Source organism: Dermatophagoides pteronyssinus, unplaced genomic scaffold (assembly GCF_027571235.1).
Source record: "Dermatophagoides pteronyssinus isolate colony J.1.1.1.1 unplaced genomic scaffold, Derpt_VIB-CSIC_2022.12 sq0003, whole genome shotgun sequence".
Taxonomy (NCBI): Eukaryota; Metazoa; Arthropoda; class Arachnida; order Sarcoptiformes; family Pyroglyphidae; genus Dermatophagoides; species Dermatophagoides pteronyssinus.
Genome location: NW_027461527.1, coordinates 3,226,146 through 3,252,422, shown reverse-complemented (window position 1 = coordinate 3,252,422; position 26,277 = coordinate 3,226,146). Strand labels below are relative to the sequence as shown.

General features: G+C 28.5%; 2 protein-coding genes across 5 annotated transcripts in view; both read left to right on the top strand.

Moving 5' to 3' along the window:
* LOC113793643 (uncharacterized) overlaps positions 1–26,277 on the top strand; it is a 60,246-nt gene that overhangs the window by 980 nt on the left and 32,989 nt on the right. For 2 of the 4 annotated variants that reach the window (XM_075824978.1, XM_075824975.1), the window contains exon 2: positions 16,286–16,403. The exons of 1 other annotated variant lie outside the window; for it this stretch is intronic. The gene's annotated coding sequence lies outside the window, so the exon portion shown is untranslated. The remainder of the gene's footprint in view (positions 1–16,285; positions 16,404–26,277) is intronic. One more of the 4 variants, XM_075824977.1, reaches the window with a different exon arrangement.
* On the top strand, positions 13,841–15,131 carry LOC113793631 (proteasome subunit alpha type-1-like). The gene has a single exon (XM_027343685.2). The coding sequence runs from the start codon at positions 14,086–14,088 to the stop codon at positions 14,944–14,946; it is 861 nt and encodes a 286-aa protein (XP_027199486.2). The 5' UTR covers positions 13,841–14,085; the 3' UTR covers positions 14,947–15,131.

Below are 26,277 nucleotides of genomic sequence, written 5' to 3'. Positions count from 1 at the left end.
AAAAAAAAAAATTGAAAAATTTGAATTTGAATAAGATTTTCATTGGAAAAACTATTTTTGTTCTTTTGGTTTTGTTTTTGTTGTTCAAAAAAAAAAAATCGTAAAGATTATTTTGTCGAAAACATATGTTGTCATTATCATCATGTTTTTTTTGGAACTGAACTGAACTGAATAACCAGAACAAAGATGTAAAAAACAAAACAAAAACAGCAGTCTACTTCAAACCACATACACAAATACATCACTATAGTTTTTTTCGTCACATAGAAAAGAAGTCAAGAATCAAAAGTTTTTTCTTTTTTCTCTTTGTTCGTTACTCTGTATAAGAATAACGAATGAATCGAGTGTATTGTTTTTTGAAGATTTCATCATCCTGATCATCTTGAACATCTGAATGAGAATCAATCTGGTTGACAAATAGTTGATTTTGTTTCTCAATGATTTACATTTGTAAATCTTATTTTCTGTTCTCGGAAAGAAGGAAAAAGGATTTAGAGAAAAAAACTTGTTCATAACAAATTAATTATCATATTTGTAAAGAATATCATTAGTGACTCTGTTATCTTTTTTTTCTCGTTTGTTTGGTAACCTAAAACTTTTTGTTTGTTTTCTCACTGTTTTGTTCGCAGAAATTCGAGATGAAAATTCTCTTCTGCTGTTGTCACTGTTTTTTTTTGTTGAAAAAACATTTTGACATTTTCAACGTTTTTGGAAAGCGAAAAGACAAACATCATTTATCCTACTTTCCTTGAAACAAAAGAATTACAAACATTTTACAAAAAAATATAAATTATATAATTTTACTTTTGTTGTTGTTTATCTAACTTTGTGTTTTAAAATCCAAAACATTCTTTATTGTTTTTTCTTCTTATTTATATTAAATATTTACTTTGTAAAAAATCCATGTTTACAAAAATATTTACACACATTAAATACACATAAACAAACAAAAACTTGATTATATTAGAATTAGTTTGACAACAAAAACATTATCTAGGGTGAAAAAGGGTGAAAATTATGCTGTGGTTTTACTGATCAAACATATCAAATCAGCATCACCATTTGGGAATATTTCCAGAAATATTCTTTGATACAATGTTTACCAGAAAAACTTTTTTTTTCTGTTTTTTGTTTTGATCTGTCATTTTTCAAAGTTTCAAAATGAAATTTTCTTTCTTTTCGGCTCTTTTACAAATAATAACCAAAATTTATCATTTCCGTTGCTTGTTGACATTACCAATATAAAAAAAAATCACACCATCCAGTTTGGTCCAAGAATTTGATTTACTATATTTGATGTTTGTGATTTGGGAATTTTTCTTCTTCTTCTTAACACTGGTGTTGCTTTGCAATTTCTTTCTTTGCTGAACTAATTTTATCCAGAATTTGGGTCCGAATGTTGTTACAACAAGAAAAAATAAATTTTTTGGTGTTTTGGTTGTTACAAATTTAAAAAATTTTCGCTCCCCTCAGAATCAGCCAAGAGTTTTGGAAATTGTGTGGAAGGAAAAACAAAAAAAAAATATTTTGAATGTTTCCAGTTTTCCCAGAAATGTTTTCCCATTTTTTGTTTCCTTGTACCAAAAATAAGATATTGATGCAATCAATCTTCTCCTGTTGACCAACAGCTCGCTACACTATTTTATTTAATTTGATTTTAATGTTTTTTCTACCTCCCTCCTTTTTTTCAATTCCTGACCAATTCTCTTAATAATATTCGGTTGTTTTTGATTTGTAAAAACAGAGTTTTTTACTTTTACTTTTCATCTTTTCGGAAATAAATCAACGTATGTTTCATTTTCAATAAATGATAATCACAAAATGTGTGTTGGTTTGTTTGTATGTAAAACATGTAAATTCATTTTAATTTATTCCAAATGATTTTTGGTCGCTTGTTGTTGTCATTTTTCTGTTCATGTAAACACACAGGGGACACAAATGGATGGTTGGTTTGTGGGAAATTTTCCAGGAATTTTAATTTTAAACTCGTTCTTTTTTGAATAATATAATTTTCATCAGTGATGATGAAATGAATGATTAATGATAAAAAATGTATTGATTTTTTGTCGTTTGTTGATGGCGAAAAACTTGATAAACTTTCATCGTATAAAAAATTGGTTAAATCGTATAAAATCCTGGAATAAAATTTCCAAGAAATGGAAAAATTTAAATTCAAATTCAAACAAACAAAAAAATTTTCCATTATCTGTTATTACAGATTTATGAAATATAACCAAAAAGTTGATGAAAAAAAATAAAATCACCCAAGAGAGAGAGAGAGAGAGAGAGAGAGAGAGAGAGAGAGAGAGAGAATCCAAAAAAGAATCCACGGATCATAAGGCCATTATTTTTTTCTGTTTCTGGTTTCTGGTTATTATTATTATGTGATAACCGACAAACAAACAGCAAACCAACAAACCAACAAATATCAAATCAAGGAAATAAGAATTACCAGAGAAAAAAACAGAGAAAAAAAAACAAGGCAATAAATTTTATTACCATTGTAAAACATTGACTAACGAATAAAACAAAAACCAAAACAGAATGAAATAAATAAATAAATAAATAAAAAATACTTTTGGGATGTTCACAACCACCACCACCACCACCACTATCATCATCTAACAATAGTTGGAGAAAATTTACGGGAAAGAAATTCCATCATGGTTATTACGCTATTGTTTGTCTGTGTCATCACAATAATGAACATTTTTTTCTTGTTTTATTTTGGTTTTTCGAAAAATTCTTTCCTCTTTCCCCTTGTTTAATAAGTCAATTTGTAATCGAAATTTTGTTTTTCGCACACACTTTCCAGCCATTTGAAGCTTTAAAAATAGCCAAATGAAATAGCCAAAAAGATTTTCATTTTTACTTAAGTCAAAAGTCATATCTTTTATTTATTTATTTATCCACAAATATTGGCCATAAATCTTGTATGGAAATATTTCCCAAATGTATTTTTTTCCAAAATAAAATTCCAATAATTTTAATAATAATAATAATCCAAAAGAATCAGGAAAAAAATATATTTTCCGTTATTCATTAATTTCAATGAATTTGAAATGAATTTTTGTTTGAAAAAAAAAGTTTTTTGATTTTACAATTTTGCAACTTTCGAAAGCCAAAGAAAACAAAACAAAAAAAGGAATATTGAAATCCAAATGTAAAGAAACAGGAAAAAACATTCAAACAAATCCTAGATAAAAGGAGAAAATGAAATGTTTTCGGTGGGGGGATGCCTTGGTATCAACCAAAAATGAAGAAAAATCTATCCGCAAAATTGTATTTGCTCGCTTGTTTTACTAGCGAAAACAACGACACAAACATTCTATATGGAGATCGTGCATGACGACGACAACAACAATGAAATCGATGCTAAAAAAGCTGAAAAAATTACCAAAAAAAAAAAAAGAGAATATTTCGTGATTTAAAATCTAATAAGTTTTTTCTTTCTAGTTTTTGTTTTTGTTTTCTATTTACCATTTTTTCCAATTTGAATCTGTTGGTGAATTTTAAACAACGAAAACAACAACGCTTTGAATATTATTTGCCTTTTCTTACTCTCGCACACTGGTTATATATTTTCTTTTTGGTTTCTAATTCCGAATGAAATTTATCGGAAATTTTCCACATTTTCCAACACACACACAATCAATCGGATTCTCAAATTGTTTTGTTTTTTTTCCTACCATTCCTTGACTTGAGTTTCAATCACATGAAAAGTTTTATAATATTTATTTTTTTGATCAAAATCTTTCCGAAAAAAAGTTTTAAACCAAACAAGAATTCTTATTGTAAACACATTCTGTTTTTTAACAAAAACAGAATCTTCAGAAATTCTTACTGAAATGAAAAAACAAATACAAAAAATTATTTTCAATTCAATTTAATTCTTCTTTATCGTTTTGTTTTTTGGGTTCTGGTTTGTCCAATTTTGATAATTTTTTTCCTCCATATCATCATCATCATGATGACAATGTTACAACAAAGTTTTGTTTGTTTGTTTGTTTGCAAGCAAACATTGAAATATTCTCTGGTGATACAAATTCTGTGTGTGTGTTTACATGTAAACACACACACAGATTTTGAAGGAAAAAAAACTAACCAAAGAAATACCAGAATCAACCAAACAAAAAACGTATTACAAGGCACGAAATTTCTTTGGAAATTTCTTTACTTTTCTTTTGTTTTTTTTCTTCATTTCTTTTTGCATTACCCCCTCAGAGTTAATGAAAAATGTCATTCAATTTTTCATTTGGTCGATTCACGCACACACAATCCGGATTTTAGTTTTTTTTCCTATTTCAACATCTCTCTCTGTTTGTGTGTTTACAATAAATTATCATCATCATTTGTGTGACTATAGAGTTTTTGTTTTTGTTTTTTGCTATTTTAACTCAACAACAAAAATAATAATAATAATTTTCGATTGTCGATTATTGTCGATTGTTGTTGTTGTTGTTGTTATGATTTTGTTAAGAATAAAATTTGATTCCGAACAACAACAACAACAACAACAACAATAACAATAAAAAATCATTCGATCGTTTCGGGAATATTTCCGCTTGGTGTAAACTTTCTCTCTTGTTGTTGTTGTTGTTTCTGGATAACAAATGCAGAAACAATTTCTTTTCTTATCAATTTCTTTCGATTATTATCATTCGATTCTGTTTGGCGAGTTTTGGTCGCTGTTGTTTTTTGCTTTTGCCATGTGGAAAGTCAGGAAAAACAACAACAACAACATTGACTGTCATCATTTGTCATCATGGCCAAAAAAATCGATTGGCAATAATTCCATTCAAATAATGTGATAGATGTTAATCCAGAAAAAAATGAAAATGCAGGAAATTTTCCGGAAAGAAATTTTCCCGAAAAGTATCAATCTATTCATTTAATAACCAAAATATTTTTTTTTTTTGGTCAAAAGTTGTGAACATCTTTCTGGTTTGTTTGAACAAAAAAAATCAACAAATTCAATTAGAAAAATTTGTTCATTTTGACAAATGAAATTTTTTTTTTTTGATTTTTCTGTTCAGTTCAGTTCAGTTAATTCAATTATTATTTTCAAAGTGTTTTCAAAGTCCAACAACAAAGAAAACATTGTAACAAAATAATCAAAATTTGAAAAGAAAACCAAACAGAAAAATTTCAGGAAACAATCTTTTCAAAAGATTTCTTAGATTGAAACTTTTTCTTGACTTGTTTGATTTCATTTTTATTTTTATTTATTTTCAAATTTCCGATTTATTGTCGACAGAGAAGTTACCCAATGGTAAAGTAATGGAAATTTTCCAGAAAAATAATTTTTGAAAAACTTTTTTTAAATTTCTTTTCTCACTTTTTCACATACTGTGAATCAAGAATTCACTAAACAACAATAGCAACAACAATATTCAACGACAACGTACTGAACAGGCAACATTTTGTACACGTTTATGTAATCGATTTGAATGTGGTTTTCAAAAATTTTTAGATGAATTACATTCATTCAATGATTGTCGTTTAACAATACGAAAAAATTTTCATGAAAAAATCCTGGAACAATTAACTGAAACGTTGAGAATGGATGATGATGGTCATCGTGATAATGAATCAAAGAATAATGATAAAGTTGCATCACCAACATCATCGTCAAAACATTAGCATCACATTTTTTCTATATATTTTGATATTTTGTTTGAAATAAAATAGAATTTTTGCACATTTATAATGGGAAAATTTCCCTGAATTCCGTTTCCGGGAAACTTTCCCCTCATTACACCCAAAAAAATGGTTAATACACTAGGAATAGCCATCGGCTTTTTTTAAAAAAGAAAATTCCCATTTAACCATTAACATCTTTTTGAAATTGGTTGCAGAAAGAAAAAGCGAAAGAAATATGGTTTTTTTTTCACTAAATGTTCCCAAAACATTTCAATCTCAATTTTTCAATCTCTCAATGATGATGATGATGATGATGATGATGATGGCTTTATGGAAGCCATTACAGACCAGAGAAAAAAAAATGAAAATAAAAAATCTAATCGGTTATTACATCCACCAAAAAAAATTCTTGATAATTTCTTCTTTGTTTAGATTGGAATTTTCATCGCTTTATGGTTGGGGAGGAAAATTTTTTTTGTCACTGCTGCTGCTGAAGAATTCTGATGAAAATGTTTTTTCTTCTTCAAATGAAATTCATTGGAATAAAAATAAAATGAAAAACGATAAATCTTTTGTCATTTCTCTGGTCAATGATGATTTAGATTTTGGAATTTTTATTTTCTTAATGACACATAGTAACCATTTCGTTGATTGATTTGAAGAATTTTTTCTCAAAATTTTATTTCATTTTTTTGGATCAATCAAATTTTGATGATCGATACACGAAGTGTAATAAAATTTAATTTTTTTTTCGGGAAATTTTCCATAAATTTCTGGCAATTTTTTACCCCCAGTTCTTTTCTAATTATAAAAAAGATTTCAATCGATTTTCCAAGAAGAAAATCTTAATGTTCATCGCTTTGAAACAATAATAAAAAATGTTTTCCATTTTCCAGTAAATCTGATAATTGAAAAAACATTCGATTTTCAGGTTGAGAAATGGAAACATGGAGAAATTGCCTCTTTTTTCCTTTTTACTTTCGAAAACTTTCCCAAAAAATTAAATTCTCATTTGGAAATGACATTATGGATGAACAGGAATCTAGAAAAAAAGCCAAGTTATCAAAGTTTTATTCATAAATGATAATTACAAAAAACAAAACATGAGCCCTATGATTATAATTATAATCATCATCATTCACTAACTTTATGAATTTCAAACAAAACAAAACAACATTATGATTATAATGTGGAATTTTTTTTTTAAATTTCCGGGATGATTTTCCTATTTCCACACCGACGACGACGATAATTCGGGAAAATTTCTTTCATTTGAAATTGATTTTACAAAATTTAAATTTTGAAAATTTTTTTTTTGGTCGCTGGCCACTTGAATCATTCGTTGATTCCAACATTTTATCAGTTTTTTTTTGGGTAAAAATTTCATAATTTCATTTCGTTTTTTTTTCTTGTTTTTTTTTTTTTGTAAATCCGATAATGATGATGAATCTTTTTTTCATCCTTTTTTGTTGTTGATGAAATTCATTCATCCAAAATTTTTATTCATCGTTGAGTAGTGCAAGAAAACTAAAACTGGACCAACGATAATGATGATGATGATGATGAAAAAAATCGGTTAACGATGCAGGCAAAGCCAAAAGAAGAAGAAGAAGAAAAAGAAAAAAGTCCATTAGAGTAGAAAGCTCTTCATACATTTTCAACCTATAGCAAAATACAACATACAGAATTTTTGTCATTCAAAGAAAAAAGAAAAAAGGAAGGAAAAACCCATCATCCATCCATTCATTTTGTTTATTCAGATTTTCATTTTTTTCTATTTTTTTCTTTTTGTTTTGCCCAAAGATGATTATTAAATATGATTTTCTTCTTTTTCTTCTGGCTTGTTGTTGTTGTTGTTGTCAGGTCCAAATTCGTTTTGATTATTCAATCATCATCATCATCAGTGAATAAGATTTTTTCTTGTTTTTTGCATCTTTGTTATCATTATGACCGATTGCCTGATGAGAAAAAAGAAAAAGAAAAATTGTTTTAATCAAACAGAAACAAGTTAGAGAGAGAGAGAGAGAGAGAGAGAGAGAGAGAGAGAGAGAGAGAGAGAGAGAGAGAGAGAATCATTTATCACTAATTACATTTTCATTTAAGGTTGCGGTTTTCCTTTCTTATTTAATGTTTCTCAATTGAAACAACCAGACCAAAACCAAAACAAACCAAGAAAGAATAACAACATGACAAATCGAAATGAAGAAAGAAAGAATTTCCTTTTCTTTTTTTCCCCCTTTCTTTAACCATCAAATTTTGTCATGTTGTTTTTTGTTTTGTTTTGTAGAAGAAAAAACAACAAATTTCTTCTTCTTCTTGTGTCTTGATCATAATAATGATGATGATGATGATGGTTTTATTCTGTGTGTGGTGATGGTGGTTGGTTGGTTAAACAAATCAAGTAAATGGCTACTTAATAGAATTAAGTTGTCATCATCATTGCAACAAGAAGAAAAAACTGTTTTTATCATTTTCAATGACCAATAGAAGAGGGGGTGTGTGTATGTAGAAACTTTGACAACCTTGTATGACACATTTAGTGAAAAAATCGGTAAAAACAAAACTTTTTTGTTGTTTACCACCCCTCCCCAATCACCACCACCACCACCACCATTCATTGAATTGTTTAATTTGACACTGAACTTTTCTCTCTCTCTCTCACTCTCTCACTCACTTTCTGGTGTTTCGATCGAGTTCAAATCGATTCCGGCAATAGTACGCTAGTGTTAGCGCCGACGATAAATTTTTCTTTCGTTTTTCAATTGTATAAAATGAAAAATGAAATGAAAAAAAAATGTTTCAGTCAATGAACGATAGCAGCGGAACCAACGAACGAATATCAAAGAATCTCGAAGAATATCGAAGAATTGGAGCATGAAAATGTATGAAAGAATATGATGATGATAATGAAGAAAAGTTTTTCAGTTTTCAGTTTTCCACGGTTCACACACACAGAGTTAATTTAGAAAAATTTTCTCCAAAAAAAAAATAATGAATCGAGAATTCATTCCCCCCATTTTTTTTTTTTTGGAAAGTCAACCCTTTGAAAGTCATTCTAATTGAATAATTAGAATTTGGCTTTTTTTTCGGTTCTCAGTTTCCCCCCTCCGGTTTGTCTTTTTTTTCATTCCAGAAACATGATTTTTTTTAATTTCCTTGGAACGGTGGGTAAAAACAATCAATTTTTTGTTAACACTTTGTTCTCTGTTTCATTTGAATATAAAAAACTATGATGATTATTTGATTAGTGCAAAAAAAAAAGAATTGAGTAATAGGCAAAATATGGATGTATGTTCGGTACATCTGGTTTTGTGTAATCATCATCATCATCATTGGAAAAATTGCAATTGAAATGAGAAACACATACAGAATTTTCTGTGGCAGAATCCAGAATCGTTGTATGTTTTATCAATTTTTTTTCCTTCGATGATTAAATTGAATCTCAATATTCCAACAGTGTGTTTGTGTGCAAATGAAATTAATTTCTCTCTCCCCGTCTGTCTTTCTCTCTCCCTTTGATGAATGTTTTGCTACTTTTTTTTTCTATTTCAATCCACACATCGTTGATATTTTAATTCAAATTAAGATAATTGATTTTTTCTTCTCTCTCTCTCTCTCTCTCTCTCTCCAGTGGAATTATCATTCTGTTTTGTTTTTTTCTGCTGTTGTTTGATCGGTTGAAAGATATACATTTTTGCTTCCAATCGGTGGTTGTTGTCGTTGTTGTCTATCGATTCCAACCAAACAATCAACCAACCAATGCGAACATCAAAATGATTGAATCAAAAAAAAACTAGGAAAACAAAAATAATGTAAATTTGATTTATTTGAATAATGATGATTATTGGAAATCATCATCATAAATAATCATTATGATAGAAACGGATTGACATTTTTCTATCTTTTTCTTCTTCTTTTTGACATGATGATGATGATGATGATTGTTTCTAGTGAATATTTTCATCATTACCATATAATAGATATGTAATATGAAATTAAGCATGGAGAAAAGAAGCTTTGAGAAGAAGAAGAAGAATAAGAAACCACAAGGGAAATTTGAAAAAAAAATTCACGATTCTTATTCATTGATCACTCTGATTCTGATTCTGATTCATTGAAGATAATGATGGTAATATTTCTGGAAATGATGATAATGATGGAGAAACAGAAGCAGAATCACAGAATTTTTTTTTTTTTTTTTTGAATGCATGACGATTGTTTAGGCCAAACTGATAATGCAGATAGTCATTCAATTGATGATGAATGTTTTGTTTCTTAGATTCGTATTGACCAATTTTAGAAAATTTATGTAAATTATGAAAAATGTAAATTAAGATTCTGGTTTTTTTGTTCACTGGAATTCAATTCCTTTACCAGAATTCAACAAGAAAACATGTTTGTTTCGATAATTAATTTCATTCATGTTTTTCACTTGTTCTTGGAAAAAAACCCCACCAGAAACAAAAAAGAAAAGAAAAAACAAAGTGTGTTTGTTGTGTGAATCAAAATGAAATTCAATTCTTTGGTTGGTTGGTTGGTTGGTTGGTTGGTTGGTTGGTTGTTTTTTCATTAAATCATTCATAAGAAATTCATTGAAATTCATAATTTTTTGAAAAAATTGAAAACCAAAAATGAAAATTTATTCAATCAGTTAGTTGTGTTAGTGTGTGTGTGGGTGATGTACAACAATTTTAAAATTTTAAAATTCATTTTTCTCGTTTCATTCATCGATTGAATTGAAATGAAAATTTTCTGCAAACAAAATCGACAAGAACTAGGTTGATCAAACAAAAAAATTTTTAATTTTTTCCTTGGAAAAAATTTCCAGAAAATTTTTTACACTTTTTCCAGAAATTTTTTTTCGATGATTTTGAATTTAAACGATGGTAGATCAATGAACAAATATTATTTAAACTTTTAGGAAAAATTTTCATTCATTCATTTCATATTCATCATTAAATCATTGAAGAAAAGAAAGAAAATTTCATTTTCCAAACAAAAAAAAAAAAGAAACACAGAAATGTTTCATTCATGTTTTTCTCTCTCTCTCTCTCTCTCTCTCTTCCTATTTCTCCGCAATTCTATTGTTAGTTTCCTGGGAAATATTCTCCCATATGTTTTTTTTTCTTCTTCTTCTTTTTGTTACATAACAACAACAACAACAAGAACGACAATAAAGAAGATTCGGAAAAAAATATATTCATCATTTCAGTATTGTAATTTGGAAAAGAATTTTCCAAATTTTATTTTCATTTTGAATTCGGAATTTTTATTTTATTTTATTTTTACCAATTCGAAATCGGAATAATTGTCTCTCTCTCTCTCTCTCTCTCTCTTTGCGGAATGTAATGTTTTTTTAACTAAACAACCAACCAATGATGATGATGATGATGATGAAAAATCTATGAAATGAGAAATTCTTCAATTCACTAATTTCAATCTCAAACGTTTTTGTCGTTGTTGTTGTTGTTATTGTTCAAGATTCATTATCCGGTTGATTGAAAATTTTTGTTATTCTCTTTCTCTTCACTTTTTTCTCTTGTTGTTGTTGTTGTTTGTTATTTAGTTTTTTCAATGGAAATCCATTCGTTGGTTTGTTTCTCTTTCTTTTGCTCGATGGTCTTTTGCTTGCTGTTTGTTGTTACAAAATTCTTAATTAGATTATTTACATTAATTGGTATAATTTGTTTTCAGTTCTTTTATTCAGTTTTCAATTTAGTTTACAATTTGGAATTTTTTTCTCCATCCTGTGTGTGCAGAAAATAGGTTAAATAAGTGGAGAGTGGGTTAAATAAATCTAAATCTTTTCAACCGATTCAATAAACGTTACATGCAAGAATTTTTGTTGTTGTTGTTGTTGTCGTCGTTTTTAACATTGTATCCATCATTTGATCCCAATTTCAATCAATCAATCGATCATTCCATTCAATTTGATTCGATTCAAGTCTTATTTCTCTTGATTTTGTCTTGTTCCGGATGATCCAATTCGAATAACAATGATGATAAACATCCATATTTGATGACAGGAAACAAGGCAATCTTTTGAAATGTAATCTAAATAAAATAAGAAACGAAAAATCGAAAAGTCCATTCAGCTTTCAATGGGAATAAAAATGTAAATGATCCCGAGGACAAGCAAGAATGTTTTATTGCCATTTCTTTTCTTTTTTTTGTTGGATATTTTGACATTTACTAATACGATTAACCCTGAAGATAGCCAGAAGTTGTCATCATTGATTTTCGTTTTCAACAAACAAACAAACAACAAACTGTAGTATAGTTGACCAAATGCACTGTGTATAAATCAATCAATTGAATAAATTCGATTAATTTCATTCGATGATATGATCTGATCTTCTTGATATGATGATTAATTGAATTGTTATTTAAGAAAAATTTCCCGGCAAAAAAATTTCCATAAATTTTCTCTATTTCTATAAACTTTTTTTTCCCCTTATTCATTGGTAGACAAACCAAACAGCAAAATATGTGTTGATCTGGCAAAATTCTTTTCCCCAAAAAAAACTAAACATACGAAATATCATTCCAAACATTTTCTATCTTTCTTAGATTTTAACAGGAATTTTTTCTCTTTACTATGGATGATTAAGTGGTTCACACACTGATATCCCCCCCAATCGAAACAAAATAATAAAACGAAAAGTAAACATACATACACACACAGCGAGAATCAGAAACTTTTCCCCTTCGATTGAAACTACAAATACAGAATCAAATCCAAGATCAATTTTTCGTTTTCGTTGAAATATGTCGTTTTCATCGTTTTCATCGTTTAACAATCATGTATCAACATCTTCGTCGTCATCGTTGTTGTTGTTGTTGTTAATTCCTTGTTGGCAAAGAATTTTTTTCTACATTTATTTTCTTTTTAACCATCCATTCTCCCCCCATGGAATATACATTTTTCTGGGGGAGGGGGTGTTATTGTTTTCATCATCATCATCATCATTATTGAACGAATAGTGAATGTGGGGAAAAAATGAAACCAGAACGTTCTTCTATTTTTGGAATTTTCCAAAACTATTCGGGGTTTTTATTTTTCTTTGCTTTCATACCCGGGTTGAAATTAAGATCCAGAAACAGAAACAGAAACGAACGAACGAAAAAAAACATTATTATTGACAGTGTGACATTTATTATACACACACACATCGTGTATCGATGGATTAATCAACAAACAAACAGAAGTAAAAAAAACTGCACAAACGAAAATCGATATGACCGAATATATCAATCGAATAACCGAAAAAAAGAAACGAAATTTTCGTTTTCCGTTTTTCGGGAAAAAAAATTTGTCTTTAAAATAGAAGAAAAAAAAAGATAGAGAGAGAGAGAGAGAGAGAGAGAGAGAGAGATTAACATTTGATATGTGTCAATTTGTTGTTTGTTTGTTTGTTTGCTGAGATTATTATTAGATTTGAAGTAGGAAAAAACTTTTTTTTTTCTTGTTTGTTTGTCGGTGTTAATAATCTTTTCTTATCTTATTGATGGTTTGTATTGTTTTTCACACTGTCATCGAAATTCTTTTTCAACAGAAAAAACCCGATAAACTTTTTCATTTTCGCAATAATTACCTTACTGTTCTCATTGGAAAACTTAATTATTTTTCCGATGAACAAAAAAAAATTTAGTTCAATATTTTAACCCCTTTAAATCCTGAACGGTGGAATTTTTCTTTTCGATCCATAAATTATTAATTGGGAAAAGATTCGGAGAATTTTTTTTTTAAAGAAAATTTTCTTTTCAATAAAATTTCCGGATTTTTGGAAAGTTTTCTTTGGCTCGATCCCTGTTTGCAATTAAAACAGTCGGGAAAACAAAAATGAATCTCATCATCATCATTTCATTGAAATGATGATGAAAAAGTTATTTTTTTTTTTTGTTCAAACAAAAATTAATTTCTCCATTATAATCATCATCATCATTATCATCATTATTCTCGTGGAAAAGAATTGTCCTCGGCTTTTTGAATTATTTTTTTTTCATCAGAAAAAACCCAAATGAGAAAAGACCAGATTTTATTGAATTTTTCGAATGAATTTTTGGCTTTTGCGCTGATTGTGTGTCTATATAATTTTTTTTTTCGAATTCAATCTGTACTAGTGTTTATGAACGGTTTTCTTTTTTTTGACAGCGGCGCATTCACTCAAAAATTTTTTCTGCATTGTCACGCTGATTCAGCTGATGTGTTTTTTGAGTGTTTGTTCATTCTGTGTGTTTTGTGAATTTGGATTTTTCTTGCCGGTTTTTTGTTTTTTGATTTTGTTTCTTTCTTTCTCTCTCTCTCTTTCTTGTTCCAGAATTTTGTCCCGATTTTCTTTGTTTAATTAAACTGTTGTCATTCATTCATTCATTCAATCAATTTGTTATCATCGATCTGATAAACTGAAACCAAAAACAATAAAAAAAACAAAGAAAAAAATGTTTCGTAATCAATATGATAATGATGTTACAACATGGTCACCACAAGGCCGATTACATCAGGTTGAATATGCTATGGAAGCTGTTAAACAAGGATCAACAGCAATTGGTTTGAAAAATCGTGAATTTGCTATATTGGTCGCATTGAAACGTACATCACATGAATTATCATCGTATCAGAAAAAATTGATTCAAGTTGATGATCATATTGGTGTTGCTATTGCTGGTCTTACTGCTGATGGTCGTATATTAACACGTTATATGCGTAATGAATGTCTTAATGAACGTTTTACACATGAACAACCATTATTATTGAATCGTTTAATGACCGATATGGGTTTAAAAATGCAAACCTGTACACAACGTTATGATCGTCGTCCATATGGTGTTGGTTTAATTGTTGGTGGTTATGATAAAACTGGTCCACATATTTATCAAACATGTCCATCGGCAAATTATTTTGATTGTAAATCAATGGCAATTGGTTCACGTTCACAATCGGCTCGTACTTATTTGGAAAAACATATGGATAAATTTAATGATTGTCAACGTGATGAATTAGTTAAACATGGTTTACTTGCATTACGTGAATGTTTACCAAATGATACACAATTAACATCACAAAATGTTAGTGTAGGTATTGTTGGTAAAGATTTTCCATTTCGTATATTTGAAGATGAAAAAGTGGAACAATTTTTATCACCATTAACTGATGCAGAAAAACGTGGCCGTTCAACACAATCGGCTACAACACAGCCACCATCTGTAAGTAGAGATGCTGCAATGGATATTGATGAACAACAACCACCACCAGGACCAGCCGATCCAAGTGTTGAACAACGTCCACCTGGACCACAATAAATAAATAATGTTTTTTTTTCGTTTGTTTACTGAATTTCTGGAATAATAACCAAATTGAAAAACACATTCAAATGTTTTTTATTATTAAAAATGAATGAAATTCAAAAAACAATGTTTGATTTGATTTGATTTAAAATTTCCAAAAAATAAAATAAAATTCTTTGCTTTTTCAATGAAAATAATAATGATGATATGAGATTCAGATTCTGGTTAATGTTTGTTGTTTGCATTGTTGTATATTACACACTGAATTTTTTGGTAGTAAATAAAAATGATTTTGGTCTTGTCGATAATCAATTAATTTTTTTCCCGAAAAAAAGATTCCTATATAAAACGTACCTAAATGAATTTTTTGTGTTACACATTCGTCGATATACACACAGACAAACAATAAATGGATTTTCTTTGGGAAAAGTTTACCGAATCTTTCTCTTCGATTAGAAGAATAGAATAGAATAAACATTGATAATGATGAAAAAAAAGATTTTCTTGATACAATATTTATATTTGGGATTTTCATCAACGTATTTTGTCCATTTCTTCAATTAATTAATGATTACCAAATTTGGACACTATATAGTAAAATGAATGTTTTGAATTCTTTCCGTTTCCGCATGTGTAGAATTCCATAAAAAAATGAATAATGTTTTTTTTTCGGTGGAAAATTCCATATTTTTGTTCTTTTTTACACACAGAATATTCTGTCGGTTGCAAGACAATAATTTGTTGTTGTTGTTGTTGTTTTGGATCGGAGAATAAATATTCTTTATCATCGTTTTCATCATATTAAAATGAATAATGCTCAAATGCGGAAATATTCATTAAATGTTTATGCGTATTTCGGGTGTTTGAAAATTATTATTTTTGATAAACGGAAATTATCATTATTCATTGATTGTTTGATATTTGATCCCGGGAAATCAAAATTTACCTGAAAATACTGTCATACCGACCAAAAATGCCCTAATTTTTGATTGAATTCAGCAATTTTTCGATTTACAAAAACAAAATTTGTCAATTTTAATTTCAATCAAAAAAAATCCAACAAGAGAAAAAACACACATCTTAGAGAAACAAAACCGATGGGAATTTGATTTGGCAATTGGTTCAAGTGGAAGGCAGAACTGTGTTTTTGATTGAAAAAAAAATCCTGTAAATCTTTCAATTGTAAAAAAATGATGGATAGGAACAACCTTATGGTTTTTTTACCCGAAAAAAACAACAACAACAAAATTCAGAAGAAAAAATCAAATCAAAATTTGAATTGAATGAAAATTTTCTTATTTTTCTCTTTTTCTCTTTCTTTCTTTCCCTGTTTCCTTACCTATCGATCAAATAGAAAGAAAAAAATAAATTCTTTTAGATTATCAACCGTTTTTTGGGGGGTGGTAAAAAAAATTGAACATCAAAATCTTCAAATTGGATTCTTCAATTTTGATTCGAGTAAAAAAAAAGAGGTTTGTTGTTGTTGTTTTTATTGTACCAGAAATATGAATCACAGAAAAAAAAAGAAGTTTTGCCAGGATTTACCGAGAAAGGAAAATAACCAAATTATTCTTTTCCACTTTTTGTGATTGGAAAAAAGGTGAAATTCTGCCAAAAAAGAAAAGAAGAAAATTCAATTTTCAATTTCCAAATCACTGAAAATTGAAATTTTCAATGACAATTTCTCAATTTAGACAAACAGACAAAATAACCATCCAGCAAAAAGGGAATCCATTCTTTTTCTTCCTATTTTGATTAAAATAATAATAATGATGGCCCTAAAAAATGAACGAGGAAAATTTCCATAACATTCAAAGATTTTGATCGATTTCGGTGTGTGTGTGTGTGGAAATAGAACATATGCAGAATTCTCTTATTCATATTCCAGAATCTTTATTAAAAAAAAGGCGATCCACTTAGCCACACATAGACGTTGGAAACGGCAAAAAATCAGGTTACATCGTTGATTCTTGTTTCATTTTTGCCTTTCGTTTTTCGTTTGGTTGTGCATAATATATGAACATAAGATTGACAGTAAGTGAATGAGCGAGAGAGAGAGTGAAAAACACATACAAAGAACACACACTTTGAAAATGTAACATTAATGTTTTTCTTTTTCATTGGGTGCAATAAGAAAGTGAAAGGAAGAAAAACAATCCACTAGGAATTCCATACAGAATGAAATGAGAAATATATTATTATTACTTACATCTTGTTTTCTTGATTCTTGATTTTGATTTGATTTACCATGTTTTTGTTGTTGTTGTTTCTTGTTTTCTTCGGTAATGTTTTTTCGGAGTTAGATTTTTTTCTTCACTTCTTGCTGGGTCATTTGATTTTTTTTTTGTTTTTCTCGTTGTTGTTGTTGCTGGCATTGAATAATTACCCCAAATTTTTTTTTATGAAAAACTTTTTCCATGGAAAAGGTCAATCGTTTGTCGATGGTTGCTGTTGGTGTTTAGGTTCCAAACACACATACACTTTGAATTTGAATTCTGTCAAGATTCTGTTGTTTTCTCTGGTCTTTTCCGGATTCTATAAAATCCCAATGATAAATGAATTTACATACATAATATGTCATTTCAGATTTTTAAAACACAAAAAAAAACAAATCAAAAAATTTGTGGTTGGTTATGGGTGAAAAACGAATTTTCAATGAATAAAAAACGAAACAACAACGAAACAACAAAACAATCATCATCATGATGGACAGTTTTTTCTTGGCTTTCTTCATTCTTGAATGTCAAGAATAATTTAATTCTTATTTTACATGTTTTTTCTTTGTTATTATTATATTCTTCGATTCTGCATTATGTCATTCTTGTTAAGTGTATGTGTGTGACATCCCCCACACCACCAATTCTTTCATTATTGAATTCTGTGATGTAATGTTTGATGTGATATTTCCATTTATGGATCCATGGTGAAAACAACAACAACAACAACGAAAAATTCATTTATTTCCAAACATGTCGCAAATGAAAATATACATCATTTCTTTTCTTTTCTTTTGTTGTTGTTGTTTTGGGTTTTAAAACTTTTGTTGTTGTTGTTGTTTGGTTGCAGTATAAACTTTCTCTCTTTCCTCTGTGTGTGTATTTGGATTGTGATGCAAGAATGTCTTCATCATCATCATCATCATCATCATCATCATATGGTGATATCCAACAGGAATTTTGTATGCAAAAAAAAAATTGAATGAGAAATTGATGGTTGTTGTTGTTTTCTTGGGGGGAAAAAACGGATGATGACAGAATATTCTATACATTTAGGATACATGGATAATATGACATTATTGAAAAAAGAAAAATTTGAAAGAATTTATTCACCAACAACAACAACAATGATTTTGATGATAAATTGTTGTTGTTGTTGTTGCCGAGAAGAAAACCAGAATAAAACTACAAATTCAACTCTTTTCTGGTTTCTGATAGATAAATTCTTCAACAACAACAAAAAAAAAAGAGATGAGAATCTAGCTACCCAAACAACCAAACAACAACAACAGAATTGTCAAGTTCTATGACCTTATTTTTGTGATTGACAAAAATGAAAAGAAAAGAAAAGAGAAAATGTTGTTGTTACTGTTGTTGTAAACAATTCTTGTTTTCGATGACAACATTTGAATTGATAATCTATACTTGAAAGAGCTGTACTGAATGAATTTCTTCTTAATTCTTTTACTTCTGCTACAGTATTCATTGCGAAAAACACGTTTTTCAATTGTAAAGCTAATTCCAGGAATTAGATGTTCGTTTTTGGAAAATAAGAAATTTTTTTTTTTTTTTGAATCGAAATCGGATCGATCGAACTGAATGTGAAAACGAAAGAAGAATAAAGAAAGTTCTTTACAGAATCAGAATCCCACCATAATGATTATAGTATTTTCTTTTTGACGATGATGATGATGATGATGATGTGATGAAATCGATAAATTTTCGCGTTTGGTTTAAGCGTGAATATCGGTAATAATGATGATGATGACGACAACAATAACAATAACAACAACAACAACGATAACCGATAACGAAAAGAAAAAGTTCAAATTTTGTGATAATAACACTATTTACACTTTAGTAATAGTGTGTATGTGTTTGTGTAAAGTATGTGACAATAGTTTTTTTCGTAAATTAGGTAAATTGGCGTTATTGTACACTATTTGTTTCGCTTGTTTTGTTTTGTTTTGTTTTGTTTTTTCGTTCAATGTTTTTTCATTATAATAATGAAAAAAGTGTAGTGTAGTTTCTTTTTTCTGTTCCATTTCGATTGATTTGATCCATTTATCCATCCATCCATCCATATTTTGAATCAAATATGGATCCACATTTTGTAACAGCATTGAGATTGTATTAGTTTTGTTGTTGTTGTTGTTGCGATGAATATTGAAAATGAAAATGGATTTTTTGCTGTTTTGAATACCGAAATATCGATTTTTTTTTTGCTGTTCAGAATAGTTTTCGGGAATTTATTTGGAAAAGTTTTCGAGAAAAAAAAAGTTTCCGAAATTTTTTTTCCATTCGAAAATTGATTATAATTAATTTGAAATTCCTTTTCTTTTCGTTGTTGACTTTGTCTATTGACATATTCTATTGTCAATTTTCCACCAATTCGAAACACTTATGGATATTGGCGTTGGTGTTTTGGAGTGTATGGTGTTAATTAATGACAAGATTTTCTTGTTTGTTTGTGTTTGTAAATGTCACGTTTCTCTCTTTCTCTCTCTCTCCCTCGCATTTAAATTAATTGTTTTTTTTTTTGGATGTTTTTCGTCGTCGATCGTTGTCGTTCGATAAACAACCCGGTGTTAAAAAAAAATAATCATCAAAAATCGATACGACAAAAATCAATTAACTTTTTTTTTGTTGAAGAAATGGATAACAATTTAACAATTAACCAAAACCATCTTGGTTATCAATTAGCCGGGCAAAAAAAAAAATGTTGAAAAATCATTTTTGAATACCGTCATTCTTTGGTTGAAACATTCATGAATGATTCATAGAAGTGATGATACAATGTTTTTAAAAATTTTTGAAATTTTAAAAAGTTTTTTAATGGATAATGTTGACATTATAGTTAAAAACGCTAAATTATTGATGAAAAAGAGAAACCTTACCCGATATTCAGGAAATGAATAATTGAATAACCATTTTTTTTATTCAAATGACAAATTAAATAGGAAACTTTTCTGTATTTTCTTTACTTTGAAAATTGCAATTTTGCTTTTTCTTCTTTCACCAGCATTTAAACATCATTACGCATAATATCCAATCCAAACCCTACTTACCAAAACATCATTTATCGATCTACAAAATCGATCGATCTGTTTCTTACAATTCTGGCTGGTCAAAAAAAGAAAAAAGAAAAAAGCTTTGATAATTTTATTACTTATCCGGTAACGCAATCGTTTTATTTTTCTGTTTCGGTTGTTGTTGTTATTTTCATGAAAATGATAATTTAGTAGAGAGATGGGGGAAATAAAAACTTCAAATCATCATCACTATCGATTGTGATCATCGATTGTGTAATGACATTTAAACAACTCTCTTGCCTCTCAACCAACCAAACAAAATACCTGCTATATTTAAATCGATTCAAAAAGAAATTTCCAAAGAAATGAAATAAAAGAAGAATTTTCTCCCAATAAAACTATCATCATCATGATGATCATTTACAGCTCCAATTTCGTTGTTTTGTTCAGAATTGTAAATAGAGAGATGATGATGATGTTTTCTATGATTTAATGTTTTACGATGATGATGATGATGATAATAATGTTTTCGTTTCTTGTAAATTGCATTGATCATTGTGTTTATGATCATGATGATGATTTTCGAATTTCGATTTTGAATTTTACACCCGAGAGAGAGGGAAAGTGTTTTTTTTCGCCAATTCTTTTTTTATTTACTGATGATCATCATCATCATATAATGATGATAATGTTTTTTCTTGGTAAGGGTCATCAAACGATGATGATAATCATCGATCTCAATAATAATAATAATATTCGAAAATTACATCACGTTTTATATTGGATATCATTTTTTTTCCGGAATTTTTTTTTTTGAAAAAAAGTTTCTGGAATATTTCTCGGTTTTTTCCATTGTTTAGTTGAAAGAATAACATTCATCTAATTTTTTTCACATTAAATTTATGAAATGAGAAAATTCTTTCCTTTTTTAAATATCTACATTGATAACAGAATTTTATTTTTCCCCGGAAACATTACTGTTGCTGTAAACTTTCTGTAAACATCATACCTGTTCTGTTATCCATGCCATGATAATAATGGTCAGAATATGGACAAGAAAATAATCTTTATTCCGGTGAAAATGATAACAACAACAACAACAGGAAAGAAAAGCAAAAAGATGCCAAAACTGCATTCCCCCATTTGAACAAGATTATTTTCCATTTTCGAGAAACAAAAACAACAACAGAATCTTGTTTTTCTTGCCATTTCAGAAATATTTTTGTGCGCTTTTTTATTATTCTTTGATTGATCAGATAAAGTAAGAATTTCACCCAAAGAAAAATTCTTGAACCAAATAAGAAATACTTAAAGATGAAAGAATTTATTTATTTATTTTCACTTGGCCTTTGGCTAGAAAACAATACAACAAAAAAAACAGCTAAATTAATTCAATTCATTTAGCTGTCAATTTCTCTTTTTGGTGCTTGTTTTATCTCGTTACAAAATATAGCTGAAATTGACCAAACAAATTGGATGCGCAAAAAGAAATTGAAACGATTGATCTTTGAATAAATTGGCTTTGGATTTTTTTGGTTGTTGTTTTTCTCCTTAAATTCATTCGGCTACAGAAAAAATTATTATTATTATTTTTTCAATATCAGATCAATCGATTTGGCCGCATGCCTTGAAGGTTTTTCATTTCTCTCATTCTTTTAAGCATCAATGATGATGATGATCAAGCAGCCAAACTGACGAAGCTTAAATTGATGATAGGAATTTTATTTTTTTTAGCTAAAAGGCAGAAAATAAGCAGAAAGAAAAAGAATGAATAACGAGACAAGAATTGATCATCCATGATTGTTTCTGTTGTTGTTGTTGTTGTTTCAAATTGATGCTTGATTTCTTTTTCTGCTTGGCTTTTTTCTTTTCAAAACACTTTATTTCCACATTCATTCATTCATTCATTCATAGCATTTACGTTTCACACACACACACATACACAAACAATATTCATATGATTTTTTAACGAGATTTTTGTTTTTTTTCCGTTGCAAGATCAACGACAAATCAAAGTGAATTTTCCTGATGGTTTTTTTTTATGTCAACCATCAATTTTCCAGTGGTAAATTTTCATATCTTTACCAAACAACAACAACAACTTTATACGATGATGACATTTATCGAAATCAAAAATCATATATAATTATTACGTTGACAAAATATATTCAATATCTCTCTCTCTCTCTCTCTCCTGGTTGATGAATTGATCATTCGAATTCAAAAAAAAAGTGAAAAAATCTGGTCGAAAAAAAGAAACATCAATTCTGTTTGCTAGCAAAAAAATATGTTGCTTCCACGATCTATTATGGTTATGGTTGTTGTCTGTCTTTGCTATAATTCTCTTGTCGCCAAAAAAAAAAAAAAAAATATGGCGAGAAAAAATAATAACCGAATATAAATTAAAATTATTCATTTCATTCATTTCCCCATTCGCTACTGATGATTATGATTATGGTTATGATTATGAGCATCATCATTTTCATTTTCATTCATTCAATTCAATTCACTAAAACAAGTAGAGGATCTTCAATTGGAAAGTAAAAAATATGCAAAAAATAAAACCTAGGCTAACTTTAGAAATGATGATCATCAAGATGATGATTATTACCATGATTCAAAGAAGTGCCAAAAAATGAATGAATGAATGAAATGAAAATTCGACCGGTTAAATTTGCATATTTTCATTTTTTGTTCATCATGAATCTTAGAATATTTCGGCAGAGAGAAAGTAAGAATTGAGAAAGTTGAATTTTGAATAATAATTTTGCCAAAAAAAAAGATATGATGATGATGATCAAGCACAACAGCACAAAATATAATGAGAATATTCTTATTATTAATAATAATGAAAAAAAAACTTTGAAATAAAAAATATGAAATTCATACTTTATGATTCTGATTCTGTTTCTTTAATGATGATGGTGATGATGATGATAATTGAATTCTTGTGTGTGTATGTCACTCACATCTAGAGCATATAAATGCCATTCAGTCAGTGATTCAGTGATTCAGTGATTCAGTCATTCATTGAGATTTCAATGAATAAAATGATTTTCTTGTTTTTCGTTTTTTGCAGATGTAATTTGAGATATTGTATAACATTTGATGAATATGATTTTTTTTTCTCGTTCATAATTTTTCAGAACCAAAGTTATCAAAAAAAAAAACAAAGAAAAAATCTTATTAATGATTATTATCAACTGTAGTGAGTGAGGAAAAACATGAATATCATCTGCGATTAATCAGAAAAATTCCTTAAAAAAACATTTTTTAACTTCTAAGAATCTCTGCCTGGTTATTTTTAACTACAAATTGTTTTTTATAAAATGATTTTAATGATTCATTCCGTACGAATCTGAATTGTCCATTCCAAAAAATCCAAAAATTTCAAGTCATCATTATTCTTTCATTGATCTGATTCATCGAAATCTCGTTGTTGTTGAATCCAGAATATTCTGTTTGATTCTAAAGATTGATCATCATGAAAAAACGAATCAAAGAATCCAATGATGCTCATATCATAGCCATATAATAATGAGAAGAATGGAAAAAGATTGAACAAACCGAACATCACACACACACACAGACAGAAAAAAATGAACAGAATTTTCATGAATGAAAATATGTAAATATTATGCATCATCAACAACAAACAACATCGACGACGACAACAACAACTACGATGAACAACAACAACAGAAATCATTACCATCAACAACAACAACAACAACAACAAAACATTGATGATGACAGAATGAATGAATGAAAAAATAGATGAAAGATAGAGAATGAATGAATGAAGAAGAAAGAAGATGAACAACAAAAAAACATACAGAAAAAATGTATGTATATGAACATGGTGAACATCATCACTGTTGATGTTGTTGTCGATGATGATGATGATGTCGATGAAAATATCCGGTAAAAGCAAAAGAAAAGATTTTTTTTTTATATAAACGCTTTTTGCTTATTTGTAAATTGTTTTTTGTGTATATATTTAACACTCCGACATACACCAAAGATTCTTGTTTGAAAAAAAAAATTCTGATGAATAAAAAAAAAACTAAGTGAACATAACAACAACAACAACAACGATTTTTTTCCTTCTTCGTCGCTTTTGTCTGTGAAGATTTATAAATTTTTTGATCGGAAATAAATGATTCTTTCGACAAAACCATTGGCATAAACACAGTGATATTGTCAAAAAAAAAAATTTGTTTTTCAATTGAATTAGATGGGCGAAAAACTAATAAAACCCGTACAGAAATGACGTTACCGTGATTTGTGTTTTCCGTTTTTGTTTTTTGTTTCCGAAATATTTTCTTCAATTTCATCCCCTTGTTTTCAGTGGAAAACTTTTCTGTTTTAGTTTTGTTCGACGACATTTTTGTTTTTGTTTTTCAAAAGTTTTTGTTTCAAAAATCATGAATTCATTTTGTGTGCCATTTTTTAACCCCGGAATAAACATTGCTAAGAGCCAAGATCAAGAAAATACAGACAAACAAACAAACAAATGTCAGTGTTTAACCAGAAATAATGTTTCCTATTTAAAGTTTTAAAGAATTTTTTCCTTGATAAGAATTCTGTAACCCGGAAAAACGATCATTTTTCAGGTTCAATGCAACAACAACAACAACGATAAAAAATTTACATACAAAAAATCTTTTCGTTTGAAATGTCGTCAATGTATTTTATTCGGTTTTTCTTCATGGGAAAACAGAATTTAATTTTAGAAAATGAAAACAAAACTGGCTTTGAATGTGGTTAGTCATTGGGATTTTAGCTATAAAATCAACAATCAACTATTTCGCCATCATCATCAACTTTATCGCCACAGTTTTGTCGATATAGTCAATTCATTTTTTTTTAAAAATTTATCAATTTTAAATAATTTCAAATTTTTTTCCGGTTCAATTATTTCCCTATTGAATCCATTCATTCATTCATTTTCCCCCTCACACAGTCACTTATCTGAATTTTTTTTTTTTTTTTTGGTTTTTGTTCCCATGTGCCCAAACACGCAAATACCAGAATTCCGGGCAGAATCCTTGGTTATAATGTGAAATTGAAAATGATGAAAATGAATTTTAATTGAAAAAGAAAAAAAAATAAATTTAAAATTCATCATCCAAGGCAATGAAAACCATTCACGCACTTTTAAACCATTTTTTTAAAGCTATGAATTTCTATTTTACATATTTTCTTTTTTTCAAATAAAAAAACTTGGCTTAATCATTATTAATGGTTCGATTAACACATTCGAGATTGAATGATTATGATCATGATGATGATAATCCAAGAGAAATTTTTTGGGAAAAAAAACTGAGAAATTTAATAGGAAAAATGAATAATCACAAAGAATTATCATTGAAACTGATCGGATATTGACAATATTCTATATTTCGGTTGATTTTCAAGTTTGTTTATGGACGGAAATTAGATTTCGCTTTTCCGTTCCGGTATCAAACAACAACAACAAAAATGGAACATTTCAAAAATGACATGAAAAAAAAGTTTCCGAGAAATTTTCCTAAGAATTTATCTATCTATTCATATCCAATCTATCATCATCAGTTGCTGCATCAGTAACTACCCCTTTCTTATCGAACAGATTTATGAGAAAACAAAACTGAAAATTTTCCAACGAATCAATCACAGAAAATTGGTTGAAATTTTAAAGTGCTTGAAGGTTTGTGTGTGTGTAGGTCCCATTACACGAGCGCAATTGCCGCTGAGGCGGCCAGCATAAATTGTGTTGAGGCCGTCTGCAGAAAAAAAGTTCCTATGTTTTTGCTGTGCCTCAGCTCGAATGGTTTTTCATCGACCGCCACAGCCAAGTAGGCCTGTGTCGATCACAAAAAGTTGAGATTTTGGGAAGTTTTCGGAAAAGTTGCATAAAAAACAAGAAAAAGTTTTTACGAAATATATAATGTTTATTTTTTAAGCAATTCAAATTAATTTTTGAATTGTTTCCACCGATTCTTATATATTTTCAATTGATAATGGATTATTATTTATTTATTTTCAATTGATAATGGATTATTATTTATTTATTTTCAATTGATAATGGATTATTATTTATTTATTTTCAATTG